Raw genomic sequence first — 18592 nt, forward strand, 5'->3', positions numbered from 1 at the left:
TAATCATCATTCAGCAATAAAATAAATATTTAATGTAAGGCAGAGATTAACATGACGAAGACGTGAACACGACTCGCCGAGATCACTACAGCAACTAAACTGGTAGGAAAAGAGGCACGAGCATGTGGCCTACTTTTCTCTCACTACTACAGCAGCGCCACCACAACTGAATTACATTGGCGGAATGAAGGTGCAGAATATTTTACAGTAAATTTCTCAACATGTTTACCCCCCAACCAACTCTGAAAATTTGATTTTACAATATTATTTTTGATTGTTCTTTCCTGAAATTTGCCACTTCCCCTAAAGTTTACCACATGGGGATGTTGCCCCCCTTTATTCCCCCCCCCCTATGGTTCTAGCCTTGCTAAATTACCTCAGCAGCGCATTGATGAGATATCTTACCCCTTTAAAAGCCTCTCATTTCAGCATTGTGTGAAAAGTGTCACCAAGTTCCAGAAAAGGAAAAAAATAGTTTTTAACCAGTTTTCTTAGAAAATAAATTGGCTTAACTCTCCAGAAATTTTGATTTCCTTTTTTTTTCGAATTTAACATATTTTGAACACTGGTGAATTTACCTAAGTCTGACGACCTTGTGCTCTTTGGAGAGGGCCTCAGTTCAATTTTCCGTGAGCGAATTTTGGTCCTTGTTGGAGGCGATTTGTTCTTGGCATCTGGTTGTTTTGGTTGCTGCTGCTGCTGTTGTTGTGGTTGTTGCTGCTGTAAGTTTTGCTGATCTTGCATTTCCTGAAGCCTTAATAGCTCTTCTTCTTTACCCACAATTGAGACATCAACTAAAATTTCAAATAAAAAAAATCATGTACAAGTTTGAACTTTGACATCTGAAAATTGTTTTGTGCAATAGTATGATGCATAGTGTACTAGATTATCACTGTATTTCTCAGTCTATTCATCAAGCTAAGAATTACATAAATAAATTCATGTCTCTACATTATATCCTGTATTTCCACACTGTCACGCAAATCCTTATATTTGATAAATCTCTTAAATAATATAACCTCTTAAAAATGTGACATTTGTTGCATTTTAAGGCTTATTTTATTAAAATTTTTGCTCTATCATATGAAATGATGTGAGCCATGTTTTAAAATTTTGCCACCATGGTTGTATTGCCAATGATTGAAGACAAAAATAATGGAGATTCTGATATTATTATCATATGAAAGTGACAGTAACATATATCTGTTGAAAACAGGCATTTCTAGAATGTATATCGATACCAATAGCAAAGCAGAAAAGCTGTAAGTCAACTCCACACAATTTCATACTGGCATAAAAAATAACTATTTTGAATTACCTCCATCAGTTGTGACTTGGAATTTCGAAATATCAATCCCGTTCTCTGCATTGAGGGCACGTTGAAGTATGTTCAAAGTCCGCTGCCGTTCCTCAGCTGGAAGTCTGAACTTATTTTTGTCGACACGCTTCATGCGCAAATTTGTGAGGACACACTCAAAATCTGCAGTTAAAAATAAATTATAGAAATTAGAATTTTTATCACAATAGAAATTTTTATCATCAATAATAATGCTTTACCAAAAAAAATATTTTAATGACAATCAAATAAAAAATACCTGTTTGGTCATAAAAATCGGGTATGTACATGTCTGGTGCTTGATCACTCATCCACTGTATTTTGAATCTTTTACTGGATTTGTACACATTTTGTGCAGTCCGGCAAACGAAGAAACTTCCTACATGTGCACAAATAAACATTTCCATAACATAATCAAGTATTATCCACAGGATTATAGTAGATACAACAATGTAAATTTCAAAGAACTTTATGAAGCACATTTTCATTTGATAGGGATTCTGCATGAGAGAGATGTGAGTTCATACTGAAACAAAGATAGATATTGAAATAGATCAGCGTTTTTCAACCTTGTTTATCTTGCGGCAAACTTGAACTAACAGTTAAACTTCCACAGCACACTTGTACTGAAATTTAAAAAATTACACTTTAAGTTATTGAATCATTAGCAAAATGTATTAATCATGAATTATTATCATTAATTAAGCAATTTATTGCTATTTATAATAAAAAGTAATTAAAATTCCTCACACAAAACTTAATTAGATATTTGAGTTTGACAACTTTGTAGAATATATTTATATTTTCTTTGTTTTTTGGACAGGAACGCTCTTAACACTTTTACAGTCAGTTTTTTTGCCGCAAAGTAGACTTGTCCAAATTTTGACTACTCTTTCTCCTCACCCTTTTAAGCAACTTATGACTTGTTTCATGACTCAGGTTTCCTCCTCTAATGAGATCTTTCATTTTCTTCCTCACCCTTCACAAATCCAAAAAAACATACCCATACTTCTCATCTGAGCTGCCTTGGACTTTAAAGTTATATTGTTTAAGTTCTTGATAGTGACTCCAGAGCCCAGTTCGTGAAGGCTTCATTCAAGCCAGAATAAAATCAAGAAGTACTCTTCCATAGTTTGAGAAAAAAGTGGACTATTTTGCAAAAAGTGAAATGTAATAACAGCGTGATAACAGAGGAAGCAATAGAGGCATTCTCCTGACACCTATATTGTCAAACTATGTATTTTTTATTTTTTAATTTGGAACATGGTTATAGTTTTGTCCCCCCCCCCCAAAAAAAGGGTTTTTTTTCATCTCCCTCTATCAATCACTATATTCGGATGGCTTGAAAAATTCTCCTTTCAACTGCCATGACAGCTGCAAATATGCTTGTCAGTTTATAACATACATGGAAATCTTAACTTGTGAGTTAATCTCTGGGTTTATATATGTATTCAGTTTTGCCCTGTGTACTGAATAACTTTTAAATTAAGTGGTTTTTTTTTTTTTTTGGAGAATGCTTTCAACTTCGTTTATGTTTAAAAATATTTTTTATAATGTGTACTTATTTTTAGTCTTTTTGCTCAACCTTTAGGGTCCACGAGGAACCTCAAGATATTAAAATATTTTCCTAGATTTTGGTATAACTTCTTAAAACCTTGAAAGGCATCTTTTGAATACTAAGGCAACATCAATTTCCAAAAAAAGTGAAAAAACACCCTTTTCATTCCACCCTAATGTATATGCCTTTACAATAGTTTGCCATTTCTTTAATCCTGTCAGTATTAGTATAATAGTTTATTTCTTTATAATGGTTCGTCACTTTTTTCAATCCTCCCAGTAATTGGAGAAAACCAGGGCAGCGTCAGGTGTTATAGCTAGTCAGATGATATCATTGAAAGAGTTGGGGTTTTCTGAAATAGAAATCGATCAGAAGAGAATCTATAGATTGATTTTATTTATATATATAATGTGCTTAACTTATATTTGATTTAGATTTACTACATAGGGGCCGTTCGAGTATTATTATGTAAGCAAATTTTTAGCCATTTTTGACCCCCCCCCCCTGTCAGCAAAATTTCGTCATCAGCTCTGCTCCTCTGAATCCTAATGCATATTGGTGGGATGAGACGTACATGGGGGGGGGCATAGGGGGCTAATGCTCCTCCTCCCCTATGATCAAAAATTTATTTTATTTTTTTAATGCAAAAAATATTTTTTTTTTAATTTGAAATTTCGGAAGAGAATACCTTTATATGCTATTATAATAAATTTCTGTTAATTTCAATGTTATTTGAAGGATATGAACTCAAAAAATGTATCTTTAATAAGTTCATTGCGAACCACCCTCTAAGCCATATAATGAAAAATCGCATAAAGGCCCTTGGCCCGCGAACCAAATATGGCCCTTAGGGCCATCTGATGTGACCTGTCCTCCTTAAACCTAATTTTGTAAAAATGAAGTGAATGGCATATTTACAGTTCACTGAAGTGTCCTGTGGTACAATTCTAGAGCATTTAAGGGGCCGGTAGCACATTTTCAGATCACTTAAATAACCTGGGACACAATTCCAGATCACTTAAATAACCTGGGACACAATTCCAGAACACTTAAGCGATCCATGACTCATTTAGAGATCCCTTGAGTTACATGTGACGTAGTTTTAGAGCACTTAAGTGCCCCTACATCACTCAAGTTACCCATGGCTTGGTTTCACAGATTATTTAAGTGATCACATTCAATTGATTATTAAGTATCACATTTTCATATTATTTAAGTGATTCACGGCATATAATTACGGATCACTTGAGTGATGCATGGCACAGTTCCAGAGCACTTAAGCGGCTCGTACACATTTCCAGAGCACTTAAGCGGCTCGTACACATTTCCAGAGCACTTGAATTCACGAAACATTTAGAGATCACTAAAGTGGCTCTGCAGGGAACTTATCAATAGGGGGAGGGGATGTTACTTCAAGTGCCCACGAACTATTGAAAGGTTTTTCTCGTTTTTGGCGCACCGAGTAAGATGCCATTAAGAATATTTCATATTTCCATAAATTGTGTGTGGTTGATGACGTAAGCATTATCCAAACCCCCCCCCCTGTCATCGAAAGTTAGCAAATCGGAAACCCCCCCCCCCCATTGATGACTTAATACTTGAACGGCCCCCATATCTTAAATACTCAGTGTTGATGGGTTTGTTTGCAAGCTTTCAAATACAAGGCTACAACAGGCAAAATGCCCAACAAGGTGGCTGAGGAAAAGTTTCCCACAACAAATATGGATGTCAAATTTTTAATAATGAAATAAACTGGTAAATTAACCTTTTTTTAATGAATTTTTTAATTGAATATGCTTTGAGAAATAGATTATTTAATTTACAGGTATACTAGTGAATGGGGGGGGGGGGGTTTAGGATGACAATATTTTAATTTTTTTTGAGAGGGACCTATACCTTCCCTCTAAACATACCTAACTTTTGCCAATAACTGGGTCCTGGCACCCAGGTAAATTAGAGTTCAGCGGCATCTCTGGTAATGTTTTAATTCACTGACACTCACAAACATGAAACCAGCACTTCCTAAACTTTTTCTACTCGAGGAGACCCCCATTTTTTTTAAAATGTCATGTTGGGGCCTCTTAGGGATCTTTGCCTATTATTTTGGTCACTAAATTTACTGATTGATTTCACTTCACTGGAATCGCAAAAAAGCCCAAAGGGCTCCACAGAGCATAGGGTGTGAACTAATGCCTTAACCCCTCGACAGTGTATTTTGCAAAAACCAAAAATGGAAATCTTTTTTCTTTGTTTGTTGTTGTACGTTACATTAATAAAAAGATAAACGAACTCAATGCAGACTTCATAGAAAAGAATTTTTTTTTATACTGTTTAAAATATAATCATCAAATCACAAATATAATATCTCTATGTTTCCTGAACTGGACTCTGGAGTCATTATCAAGAACTTAAACAATATAACTTGTAATCTAACCAGGAGAAAATACTTGTATATGTCAGTTGTAGATGCATAAAAATACATTTTCCAAAATTTTATGCAATGAATCCCTTTCAAAAAATTTGTTCAATAAAGACCTCATCGACTTCATACCTCTGTATTTCTCAAACATTTCTATTATATTTTCTATTTTATATATAACCCTTTCTCTCCAACAAATTTAATTATCTCGTCTACGACTTGTTTTTCAATCCAGGTACTTTTGCCTTCTTTTTGTAAAAACCAGGATTGGTAGGTTTTTGGCAGTTTAAACTGAGGTTTTAACTGTCATGTAAAAAATTCTCCGTCAAACACCTGTCAAAAACCTGAAATATTGCTTCTTAATTTTTAAAATTTTCACTGGATATGCGCACGTTAATTGCATGCAACATTTAAAGTGACTATGTTATGTAAAGATTAAATACTGAATAATTATTGTCAAATAATTTCCTACTCTCTGCAGAATTATTTTGGACAATATATATGGGGTTTTTTTCCTCGTAAAATATACAATTAGAATAAAGCATAGTATAAACCAGAGTTGGCAGGAAAAGTGAGGAAAAACTATGAAATGATTCAATATTCTTCAATTCAAGATGATTCTTGACTTTTTAAGATTTCTTCAACTGTGTTTATACATGTGTATGGATATAAACATCTGCTGCATTCCTTTTATAACTTGTTGAAAAAGTTCTTTTACACCTTATATGTAATGTTGATTGCTGTTATTAAATTATCTATATAATCCTTAGAATATAGCTAGCAATCTAAATACTAAATTATAAGACCAAAATGTCCTTTAATTTTGCAGTGCTGGCTTTTATACGACGCTTAATAAACTAATATAACTTATTCTTAGTACAAAAGTAAGAATAACCAAGTCTGACTGTGATATGGTATATTTACTGGCATTTATAATGAAATGGTTTTCTAATTGAAGCTTTATCTAAACGTGTGCAAAACAATGCTTTGGGTATCAAGTCCTGTCAGCTCTACTTTGATTAAAAATACTCTTTAAAACTCTGGATTTATACAATCTGAGCTAAGAAACTTTTAGGTGAGAATAAATGAGTTTAATCAGTGTATTAACAGACGCTGCATGAGAAATTTTATATGGAATAAAATTTTGGGCAGATCAGAAAATTTAAAATATCAAAATAGATATTTTTTTTCAGTAATTATAATTCAAAATATAAAACACTTTAATCTACATAAAAGTAAGTGTTTTATTATTCAACATATCTATCAGGTTTAAAAAACTGTCAACATTGACAACAAGTTTTTTTTTCTATACTGAGTTGATTTCTGAAGTCAAAAACTTAACAATGATGCCATATCACGTAGGTAAATAAACCATAAAATTATATTTCATATGCTCTAGAGTTTTTTTGAAAAAATTCTAAATTGCAAATTATAGTTGATATTTAGTTTTAATTATTGCAATGAATTAATGTTAAAAACCAAAGCATTGTGATATGCAAAAAAGTAACATTATCCAAAATCAATATTTACATTTTTGATAGTTTTGATCATTTAAACCAGTTTTTGATACTTGTCATGTCCAAAAAAGTTTTCGACATCGAAAACCCAACCCTAGTAAAAATACTGTGTAAAAACATTCTTTAGATTTTTTTAATTTTCATTATTTTGATAGCATCGCATTACTGTATAGTGTCTCAAATTTTGTTTGCATATTCCCCTTTGGGCTTCTTTAGAAAAAAATTATTTAATTTTGTCTGAAATATTCCACTGCACACCTATGATCCTCTCACAGCACACCGGTTGAAAAACGCTGAATTAGATCAACATTTAAAAAAATGTTACTAACCTGTTTCATTCCGAACAGCCAAAAATTCACCTTTCTGAAAAACACAAATTTTATCCTCCACACATTTTGGAGTTGGTTGCCTTAAAATAGCCGGTATAACTGTAGGGGGAGGAGGAGACTGAAAAGGTTGATGTTGAAGTCGGATCCTTTTGCTAGCTCTTGGAGCTGAAATATCTGACGACTCAGATGCAGGCGACTTCTTGGGTGATGATGGTGAGGATGAGCTCCTTTTAGGAGACCTTTTTTGGGATGTCAATAATGGAGGTGATGAATTAACAGAACAGAGTAATTGTGGACGCTTTGTGTGCTTAGTACCAATAGTGCTGCTGCTGATCACTTGAGGACCATCAGAGGCAGCTGTTGAGTTGTTTGTTGTGACTTGTGGCAAAAGAGTAGGTGGCTGCAACTGTTGAGCTGCTGTCTTATCACCAGAAGTGTGAGCATTTGAGGCAGGACTTGGCTGGGCAGACTTTTTGTCATTGACCGACTTTGATGTAGATGAAGTTGTGTGACGAACTGCCCTTCGTTTTTCAGCAGGTGATTCTGCATTCGATAATAAGTTTGGTGGCATCGACTGAGGAGTTTTCCGCCTAGACCTGCTACTGCTGTTTGCCACTCCCCCTGAAGACGCTCTTGACACTTTAGCAGTTGGAGTGGAAAGTATTTTTGTTACCGGTTTATCGTTTTTGTTGCCCTGAAAATCAAATAAGCCTTTTTTTATTCAAGATTTCTTTCTTAGTGAACAAACATACCTAGGATATAATTATACAACCATCATATATACACGTCACACACATGCATTAGAATCTAGAAATAGTGTAGAGTATCCATATAAAAAACTTCAGAATAAAGAGTTTTTGTATTCTATACAGAAATGTTTACCAGAAAGTTTCACTAAGGTACTTTGTATTGGGAAAAATATTTCTTACAAAACATTTTTTGACAAACAACTTCATTATACAGGGGGTCTGTTCAGATCTTTTTTATAGGGTCTTGTTTTTGTGAAAAGGATTATTAATTTCATGAAAAATAAGTAATTTTATCAGAAAGCAAAACATATACATAATCTAGTTAATTTATCACAAAAGAAATGAAATGTCAAATTTATGGTTTTATTAATTTGTATTTTGTGAATGGTCTATAATTCAGATCCAGATTTTTGTGGAGGGTGCATTTTTCAGACCCTGAATTTTGTGAAGTGTTCGGAAAACAGACCCAAATTTTGGCTGAACAGAAACCTGACATATGAAAACTCTTATTATAATATGCAGTGAGTGAGAATGAATCAAAATCAAATACATTGACCATTTGCCTATGATATTTTGAAGCCTACGAAAAGATATGAAAAGTATTCAAAGGTCTAAACTGCATTGTAATTTATGAACTACTTTACTACACACCAACTCTGGTCATATATCACCCATCACCATACGGAAATTTCCAACCAGTGGAGCTGGGTGGGAAATGAAGGCTCCATCCATCGGCGGTCACCCCAGATTCCGTAAGTAAAGAACTTGCTAATAATTTATGAACTAGAAATTTGTCACTGGAATTTTAATAAAAACTTAATGCACAACAAATTAATTTTATAGTTAATTTTTGATGCTAACCTGTGTTGTTTCTGTATGATTAGACACAGATAAGGCAAGAGGACCATCTTCACACCCGTTTGTCTCAGCATTATCCATTTTAGGACGCTGCTGTCTTATAATGATTCTCAAATCTTGAGGCTCAACTTCAGGGGAAGACCTGCCCCTTCTAGACCATCCAGTCCTATGATAAAATGGAAATATAGCCATATTAATTAACACTACTAATAACAATAAGACCTGGGCACACACACACACACTTTTGATGTGGTCAATTATTCATTTCCAATAAATCACTAAATAATATTTTTAAAATTCATAATTTTTTTTAAAACACATGAAATCATAATATGACTGATGTATTCATAAAAACTTTCTCCAGTTTGCCACTGGAGCTTCGAATTCACTACTAGTCTGAGTGGTTTTGACTTGTCACATGTTTACATTTTCAATACTAGGTTTACCTTAGAAATGTTACTGAGATCAGGCTATATTTGCATACTTCTTCATGCGAGACAAGAGATGTGAAATGCACTGAAATAACAGACACAGTAGATTCAATAATCCGGCCGTGCGCTAGCTCAGCCCGTCCAGTAATCCAGCATTTTTATGCAAGTTGTCTTCAAGCATAGAAGAGTAAAACATGTCACTGCATGTCTGTGCACAGAAGTTTATATTATTTAAATAGGCTTTTTCAATTCCAGTAATCTGGCACACCCTGGTCTGATATGTGCTGGCTCAGCAAGAGTCTACTGTGTTTAAGAAAAGGAGGAAACAGAAACAAGCTGGAGCATTTTATAATGGTAGACATTTGAGATGAGAGTGAATAATTTTTTGAATTTAAGGAAAGAAAAGTAGATCAAATAATTACAAATTAGAGTTTAAATGAAATATTTTTTAAAAAGTGTGTAAATGAAATATTTTTAAAAAAGTGTGTAAATGAAATTTTGTTTCCAAACAAGTGTTGAGAAAATGTTCTTTTCAAAAAAATGTGTAAAGTTATGTAAAATTTTGTTCCTAAAAAATGTAGTTTCCAAAGAAATGTTGGAAAAATGTTGTGTTTCTAAAAAAAAATGTGTGCGTGAAGATTTGTTCTGAATATGTAGATAAGAAATGTTAGTTTCTAAAAAATTGTGAACATGAAATGTTTCTGAAAAAAAAATTGATGTGAAGTTTCATTTCTAAAAAAAGTGTAAGTTCATGTTTGTAATTTTGTCAGTAATCATGTTCAGTAATGTTGCCTCTAAAAAAGTCGAAAAAATGTTGTATCTAAAAAAATTGTGTAAATTTATGTGACATTTTGCTTCTAAAAGAATTGTGTAAATTCATGTGGATTCCAAGAAAATTTAGTTGGAATGTATTTTCCAAAAAGTTTTAGAAAATGCCATTTCTAAAAAAGTGTAAATTGATGTGAAATTTTGTTCCTTAAAGAATTGTGTAAATTCATGTGAAACTTGTTTCCGAGAAAATTGTGTAGATTTGTGACATTTTGCTTCTACAAGAATTATGCAAATTCATGTGAACTCCAAGAAAATGTAGCTAAAATGTATTTTTCAAAAAAGTTTTGAGAAAATGTTGTTTCGAAAAAAAAAAAGGTGAATATCTAAGCTTATAAAAAAAAATTAAATAAGGAAAATTTAATTCCATGAACTTCTGGGGTTTTTTTTAAAATTCAGATCCTAAAACTAATAACTTTTTTGGCCATTCACCTTTTCACAATCAGAATGAAAAATAATAATAATTATTTATTATTTTTTAATTTCAATTCCAATATCTAATGCAAGAGAGAGCTATTCATAATATACGGAACTGAAGTCGATTACAGAGCTGTACCCGAAACGCGATCGAAATACACGGCTAAATAAGTTAACGGTAAATCCACGGTGGTGCTACGGATAGGCCGATAGGTGGCCAAAAGAGAAGCTGATGCAAGTAATTTCATGGTTGTTATATTTTCGAAATTTTTCAAAATCCGAGCTTTTTCCAGACATTCAAAAAAAAAAAACAAAAAAAAAAAAAAAACACAAGAAAAAAGGGGAATAAATACGTTACACACATACAAATATACGCGGTCGATCTTTTTGCGGAATCAAAGATTGTTGTGGAATCGATAAAAAATAATCCACTACAAACATCCACTGGAATTATGGCCTTGACCCCTTTTGAAAACGTGTCTATACATCTACGTGTAAAATTATCCATTTTCACGAATGAATTTCCAGTATATATTCGAGATAAGTCGAAGCTTTCTTCCGTACCAATATCTAGATCCTAACAACAGGTCGATTCGCGCGAAAATACTAGTACTGGAATTTTCAATGAGAAAAATATATTTAACTTATTAATTTGATTGGAAAAGATTGATCGATTTCTCTAACCAAATAACATAAAGGGGGAAAAAAATTCGTATTTTATGCTAATCTAAGAAAGGAAGAAAACGGTAAAGAAAAATATATATATCGAAATTTTATTTACAAAAATCGTGTGGAGGAGAAGATGATGTCGCATCGGTGGGATCGATAAAATTTCCGAAGTATTACAAACTGCGCGCATGTGCCGGATCAGGGAAATATAAAGACGCGAATCAGATGAGGAGAATGAAAAATTAGAACAACAAAAGATTATCTAGGTATATGCAATGAACCTGCGTTTAATTGGAAATTTTGATTACATATTTTAAATCATAAAAAACGTGTCTGAATTGCAATGGCGGAAAACACTTCTCAAAGAAATTCCTCCAAAGACGCGCGGAACAGTTTAGAATTTTCAATTACGATAGATTGCTAGCCATATTTATTTAATAGAAATCGCTGAACTCTGGCAACAGAAAATGTTGGCTGGTGATCACGGTTGTCATAACCATCTAATGACAATAAAAAAATGAACAACAAAATTTCATACGTAATTCTCTGATTCAATTGACTGTCAATTTTTTCCATCTACACGCTATTCTTAAATCAACGTCGAGCGGAGACAGATGACAATTTACCCTTTGAATATGGTATTTAAATAACAATACTACTTGAAAAAAATTACTTGCAGGAGGTCATTCGATACACAAAATGACAAAAACATTAAAAAAAAAAAAAAAAAAACCCCTTTTCGAGTATTTTTTTTTCTGGCAACAAATATTTCTGTGATAAAAAATCGTCAATTAAACGACCAGAACTCTTAATCAGAATTTAATAGATATGATTCCAGCTACAAGGACAAACATGATATCATTCATAAGGAAATTATAAAAACAAAAGGCATTTAATGCAATAACAGAAAAAGAATTGGCTAAATTTAAACTCCCCCCCCCCCAAAAAAAAAGACTTATTGAAATTTTTTTTATTCACAAAAACGCATGCAAATTGATGCTATTTTAGCATATTTTTAACTGAAATAATCCATTAATAGAAATTTAATTAACTAGAGTGGATTTTCTAACTAGCTAAAATGGTTAAAATTAAAGGTAAAATATGCAGTTTTTTCCTTTATTTTCATGTTATCTATAAGCTAGTAAAATCCCTCAATTTCGTGAGATAGTATAAATCTCTGAACACGTAAAATTTCAGCAGCTCTCAAAAAATGACACCAATAAAGAATCAACTCTTTCTAGATAAAAAAAAAAAAAAAAAAAAGGATTGTACTTATACTTGTATTTTGTATTGTATTCTAAAATACCAAAAAAGTTGAGCAAAGAAATTGATATAATGGGTTTTTCGACCATGTGCTAGTCATATGTATACAGTATTCAAATACACACGGGACTATAGAGAGTTAAAAAAACGGCGACGGCTATTAATAGCACAGAGAAACATCCAAGTATCGCGGATTCGTGAGCGTGTCGCATTTTGTTTTCTCAGGAAAAACTAGAATATGAATACATACGTATAATACAAAATATACTTGTATATTCAATGACATGGTTAGTGCAGCAATTTAATATTATGAGCCTAACGTGAAGTTTGTTTCTGTTTAATGCGTATTATGTGTAGTGATACCAACCTAGTACTTCTATCAATTTTTATACCTATGAGTCAAGTTTAACGATGGAATAATTGTAGTTTTAGGCCTGTTGCTCTTTGTGGCGAGACTTAATAACGGGGAGATCGGCTCGCATTCGCGCCTCGAAGTTGGGAACCACAGAAAATCAACTTCAGCCGACGACCACCGTGGCGACGATGGGAGAGCTGTAAGTCCTAGTTTTAGCTCTTGTATAGGTACATCAACCGGCAGTTGTGTGCGATAAAAAGCATTAGTTCAAATTAAAAATATCAAAACTGAGGTCAACCACAAAGTTTCATATACTATAGCCATTTAAATATAGTAAATTTTTTAACATCCGGAAGGATGTGGAAAATGCTTAAAAGACTGACGTTGCATGAAATGATTCGTAACAATTTGTAGGTTGGTCTTTGCCATATAAAAAAAATCAAAGCGGAATCTACACATATTTCTCCCACATACACGAATTTACGTCACTAAAAACAAAATTTCATTCCAAAAAGATGAGCTTTCATTTCCATTTGGGAAACAATAAATAACGAAGGCTAGCCATCTTTCAACAACACTTCACCCCTCACCAACAAGCGAAATTTTCTTTTTGTTCTTTTGACAAAAAAAAGCGAATAATAATTTTATTGTTTTTTTCCACTCATGTTTCTAAGGAACTGAAAAAAAAAACCCGAAGAGTTTCGTTCATGAGCACGACAGCAGTAGCAAAAAAATTTTTGAAAGCATCCTCAGTCACTATCGGGCATAAGCGTTGAGGTTAAAACTTTATTTATCTTGTCATTGAAAACGTGAGAGATCTACCGAAGGGTGGGGGGGGGGGGTCGAGAACTGAATATACCATATCTTCAAGTAATCAGGGGAGGCGACCGTCCGTGCGGACACACGGGGGTGCACACACTCGAGGAGGGGTTCTAAATCCGAGTTGTAAGGGCAAAAAAAAAAACTTTGTCGACCAAAGAAAACCTGGTCGAGAGCGCTAAAAACAGGTTCCGCATGGGTAGATTTTTTTTTCTCGAGCTGCCCTTGCAAGTAATAGTATTAATCAGTATAAATTATTCCTAATAACACAACGGGTTTGTAAAGTTCTTGTTTTGGAAGCAAATGCAGTTCCTATAAGCATGTGAATAATTATAAACTCTCCATGAAAAAAATGCTGCAAACAGATATTCTTGGATTTTTAGCCGTTTCATTCAATACATACAAATTTTGACATTTTGTGATAAATCTATAAAATATCGATTTTACAGTGTCATAATAACAGTACCATCAGTGATTTTACAGCACCATCTGCGTATGATCCGCAGATGGGAATTTCGCTACTTTGAGAAGAAAAATACCATCGTACAATAACCCGCATGTGAAAATTTCATTCATCAATAATGTCTTGAGAAATAGAGTTTTAAATGCCTCTTGAACTCATTGTGAAATTTACAGGAGAAAAATTACGAAGGAAAAAGTGTCAAAGCATCGAAGTTGTTTCAAGGCAAAATGCTAGTTGCGAAAGCAGCAGATTCACGCTTTATACAAACACGAGATGTTCTTGACGAAAGAGTGAGTGATGGGATTTGTTTTTTTTAAATACACCATCCTAACCGAAGGTGATCCAGTCTATATTCTAACGAATTTGTAACTGAAAAGTCACCGCCGGATTATGAGATCTTTCCGCACGGGGCCCCAAGATAGGCCATACAGGCAAACAAAGGACTGGACCCCTGCCCGCCAAATACAAACCCCCAGTGTGACCACGAACACTCCCACCAACCAGAGGATCATATATTGTGCTAGAGAAACTAATACAAGCAGGACTCAGCTGTGGGAGCCGAATAGGGCACTTCACAGGTCCTGAGACGGTATTGTAACATGCCAGTTAGAGAAAAGACAAACACACACAGAGAAACCATAACTACGTGGCAATGCGTTATCGAAGCACGTGGTCCTGGCGGGGGTACAAAGCCAAAACATTTCAGCCACCATCCCGCTGAGGGTAGTAACCGGGAAGTTCAACTAGGTGCTGTAGTAGCCGTGTGATGTGGGAAGTGTGGTGAGTGATACAGGTTCCATGCTTCTCATTCAAAAATGTTGAAATGAAAAATGTGAACATATAATGCAGTAGATCATAATGAATGTAAATATGTGGCGCGGAATATATTGTAGTTTTTTAAATACAGTCAAAGCTCGATAAGTCGAATGTGCAGTGACAGACAAAAAATATCGAGTTATCGTTAGTTCTACTACACTCGTGTGCAAAATTAAGAGAATTTGAACATTGTGTCTATTTTTTTTCACAAAAAGTACTGAACCAAAGGTACTAATAATGCCATCGAAGAAGTATGCAAATATACAGTGTCGAGTACACGTGCGTGTGGGCTGAGCTGTGACCACGGAGGGGACGATAAGGGCACGAGGCGTTTTTCACGATTCGTGTGCTCGTACTCCTCGGCGACATTCGCTGTGTTTTTCGCAAGAGTTTGGTAAATTTTATAAGCTATCAGGTAAAATGAGTGGCCACAAACGTATGGATGACGGAATGAGATTGAGAATCGTCGGTAGATTGGAGGCAGGGCAATCACAAGTGCTGAGCCACGACGACCAATGAGGATTGTTATTTGGCACTTTCAGCGCGGAGTCACAGGACTGCTACAGCATCACAACTCTCACGTGAGCTGCATGCTGCCACTAGAAATCGAGTTTCACGGTTTACTGCTGCCCGAAGGTTTCATGAGAAAGGGCTTTACGCCAGAAGACCCGCTGTTTGCGTCCCCCTAACTGGAACACACAAGAGAGCGCGTTTAGCATGGTGCAGACAGACTTCAGTGGAGCACCGTGCTCTTCACAGATGAGTCGAGATTCATCCTGGACACTGATTCTCGACGTACCCAATACCATCCTTCCCACATCAGGGAAATGGACCACTATGGTGGTGGAGGTGTCATGGCCTGGGCAGGCATCATGTTGGACGGCCGCACACCCCTCCATGTGTTTGGCAGAGGGTCCGTGACTGCTAGGAGGTATAGAGATCTTAGAGCCCTATGTTCGACTTTTCAGGGGCGCAGCTAATCCTCGGTTCCTGTTCATGAACGACCACGCTCGTCCACATCGGGCTCACCTGGTCAACGATTATTTGGAAAGTATATTTGGCGTATAGATTAGTCAGCCAGATCTCCTGACCTAAACCCTATAGAACATGTCCGGAACGTTCTTGGGAGGGCAATTGCATCTCGCCATCCCCCTCCGAGAACCATCCCAGAACTGAAAACTGCGTTGCTGCAGGAGTGGGGCCGATTGCCACAGACTCCTCAACTGCCTCGTGTCTAGTATGCCGTCGCGCTGTGCGACCTGTCTGACTAAGAGATGGGACCATACCCCATATTAGACTCATTTTCGGTTCGATCTCACAACGTGGATTTTGGAAATTCCTGCAATGATGAGCTTTACTGACAATCATGCGTGCGTACTATGACTTTTGTATGGTACGTCTCTTTCTCTGTTATTACCATGTATTCGTACCAAATTTCATTAAAATTTGTCCACTATTATTTCAGAAATTCGACATAATGTGCTAATTTTCTTAATTTTGCACACGAGTGTACTATCGGAAATTCCGATTCAGAGAGGAAAAAAAGAAAGATTTATTAAAATGACAGCGCCATATAAGATTTTCGCATTAGTAAAACATGTCAAACTGCTGGAGATGAAGAAATTCGGAAAGATAAGTTATTCTAATTCAATCAGATTTAACCACTTTACGATCAAGGACGTAATATTCCGTCCAAACGCCAGTGGAGAAAATTCAAACAAGTCTATTTGATTTGTTTTCTCTCTTCTCAACACCACGAAACTTTGTTGCAACCCTATGAAAAAAAAAGTAGTTCTTTTCGTCTCCGTGATGGGAGAAGGTAAAAAGCTTCTATTCTATAGTTAAATAGGTTCTACTATATACATATATATATAAGAGGGGAAAGAAACAGGTAGGTGAGGGGTGAAAAGAGAAATAAACTTCATACCATATCTCTTATCTGTAAATATTACGGATAAAAGAGAGAAAGAGTGTAGCAATATGCTGTTTTGCTTATTTTTGTTTTTTTCCCTACTTTTTTCCCATTTCTTTTTCTAACATGCCATTATATTAGAACAAGGTTATCAAAATTTGTATCGTATTTTTCGCCAATTCGTCAAACGGAGATCATCCGAATTTTTTACCAATCGCTCGTGAACGAAGCAGTTAATTACTGAATGAGCACATTTAGAAGTACACTAGATATACATACTGTATTATGGAAACAGATGCATACATGATACTCGCATAAATAAAACGAATTATGAGTAAAAAATGAAAACAAAATTATTTTGTCAAAAAGAAAGTGCAGTAGTTTTTTTTTTTTTTTTTTTGTCCTTCCGTGAAAAAGTCATTCACTTTTTGCTTGCAAGCACACAAACGAATATGCTAAATTCTATTGCCAAATGTCAAATTCTAGTACTAAATGATATTTTTTTAATTTCTCCCATTCCCGAAAACTTCGACTAGAGAAGAAGAAAACTTCAAGTTTTAAAGGAGAAAGTTTTTAACACTAAAATACGGAAAAAGTTCTGTGGCTGAGTGAAAACTTCGACTTGAACAGATACTCGAGTTATCGGAGTTCGACTTATCGCGAATTGACTTTATTAGAAAAATAAATTGAAACTTTTTAATCTGAGAACCCCCAGACGAAGAAAAGGGGGGAAAGGCCGTTTTTGTCATTTATTTCCGAGGATAGATACCAAAATCACCCGAAATAAAAACTCATGTAGAATTATCGAAGTTTATTAAAAAAACAACTAAATACTGAACTACGGAAACGTAGGCATGAGAAGTTATGAATTCGTTATTTTCGTGTAAATTGAAAGAGGAGAATGTAAACAAAAGAATGGCACGGAGAATGAAAATTGAAGGATTACCATGTACTCAATTACAAAATTATGCAAATACTGCATGTATTTTTACAAGTGAATTCCGACCTCTAATACGCTTTCTGTATATATTGTGCAAACAGTTGGACAAGAAAATTAATAGAAAAATTCGCAGGATTTTTCTAGCGAAATCTGCTTGATTTTTTTCCCTGAGTAAAACTATAAGAAAAAATCCCGACTTTCCCTGACCAAAACTCAAGAAAGAAACAGGCCCATAACTCGTAATCTTAACCTTTCAAATGTTTCCAAATATTTTCCCTTCCTATTTTTGATTTCTATAATTTTGCCTGACTTTCCAGGCCGCTGGGAACCCCGATTCAGTACCCATTTATCCACATTATTTACATTGTGCTTTAAAATTTTGAACTAAGAATAAATGTTTAATTAAGCATTTTATTCAAAAAATTGAAATCTGCTCATCCTATTTTTCATTAGAATATGAGAAAGACGGGATTAGAAGAAATATCCATTCGATGGGTTTACCTTAAAAGGCATTGTTTCTCAATATGTGCGTCGCAAAGAGGTAGTATATTGATGTGTGCTCGTTCTTGAAATGATTCTTTTGTAGCCAGAAATAGTATCCCGTGAAGTTGCGGATAAACGATGACACAGCCAAGGGAGTCGCCGGGGAAAAAGGTTTGAAAACCACTGTTTTAGCGCAGGGCTTGATAAATCAGAAAATAAATTCGGCATCAGAAAATTCCAAAAAAATTTTTTTTTCTCCAGAAGAACGCACAAAGTAATTTGCATGGCAGTCCTTTCCCGGATTTGGTGATTTTTTCTTACGGAAGTGGAAACCCACACAAATTCCAAAAATTTTGCATTGTCTTCAGACTCCAATTAAGTCATCACACAGAAAATTTCAGACACCAATGCTAATTTTTTAGTCGCTATG

General features: G+C 34.7%; 1 protein-coding gene across 8 annotated transcripts in view; it reads right to left on the reverse strand.

Moving 5' to 3' along the window:
- LOC149088252 (poly [ADP-ribose] polymerase tankyrase-like) overlaps positions 1 to 18592 on the reverse strand; it is a 129054-nt gene that overhangs the window by 85326 nt on the left and 25136 nt on the right. For all 8 annotated transcript variants that reach the window (XM_089245976.1, XM_089245969.1, XM_089245961.1 and 5 more), the window contains exons 2-6: positions 8770 to 8932; positions 7160 to 7853; positions 1596 to 1715; positions 1319 to 1480; positions 579 to 794 (exon numbers count right to left, since the gene is read on the reverse strand). In XM_089245976.1, coding sequence (XP_089102102.1) covers positions 579 to 794; positions 1319 to 1480; positions 1596 to 1715; positions 7160 to 7853; positions 8770 to 8847 — 1270 coding nt within the window. In that variant the 5' untranslated portion in view covers positions 8848 to 8932. The remainder of the gene's footprint in view (positions 1 to 578; positions 795 to 1318; positions 1481 to 1595; positions 1716 to 7159; positions 7854 to 8769; positions 8933 to 18592) is intronic.

This window comes from Pholcus phalangioides, unplaced genomic scaffold (assembly GCF_987345545.1).
Source record: "Pholcus phalangioides strain wild (caught in Gottingen) unplaced genomic scaffold, Ppha-v1.0 ptg000003l_1, whole genome shotgun sequence".
NCBI lineage: Eukaryota > Metazoa > Arthropoda > Arachnida > Araneae > Pholcidae > Pholcus > Pholcus phalangioides.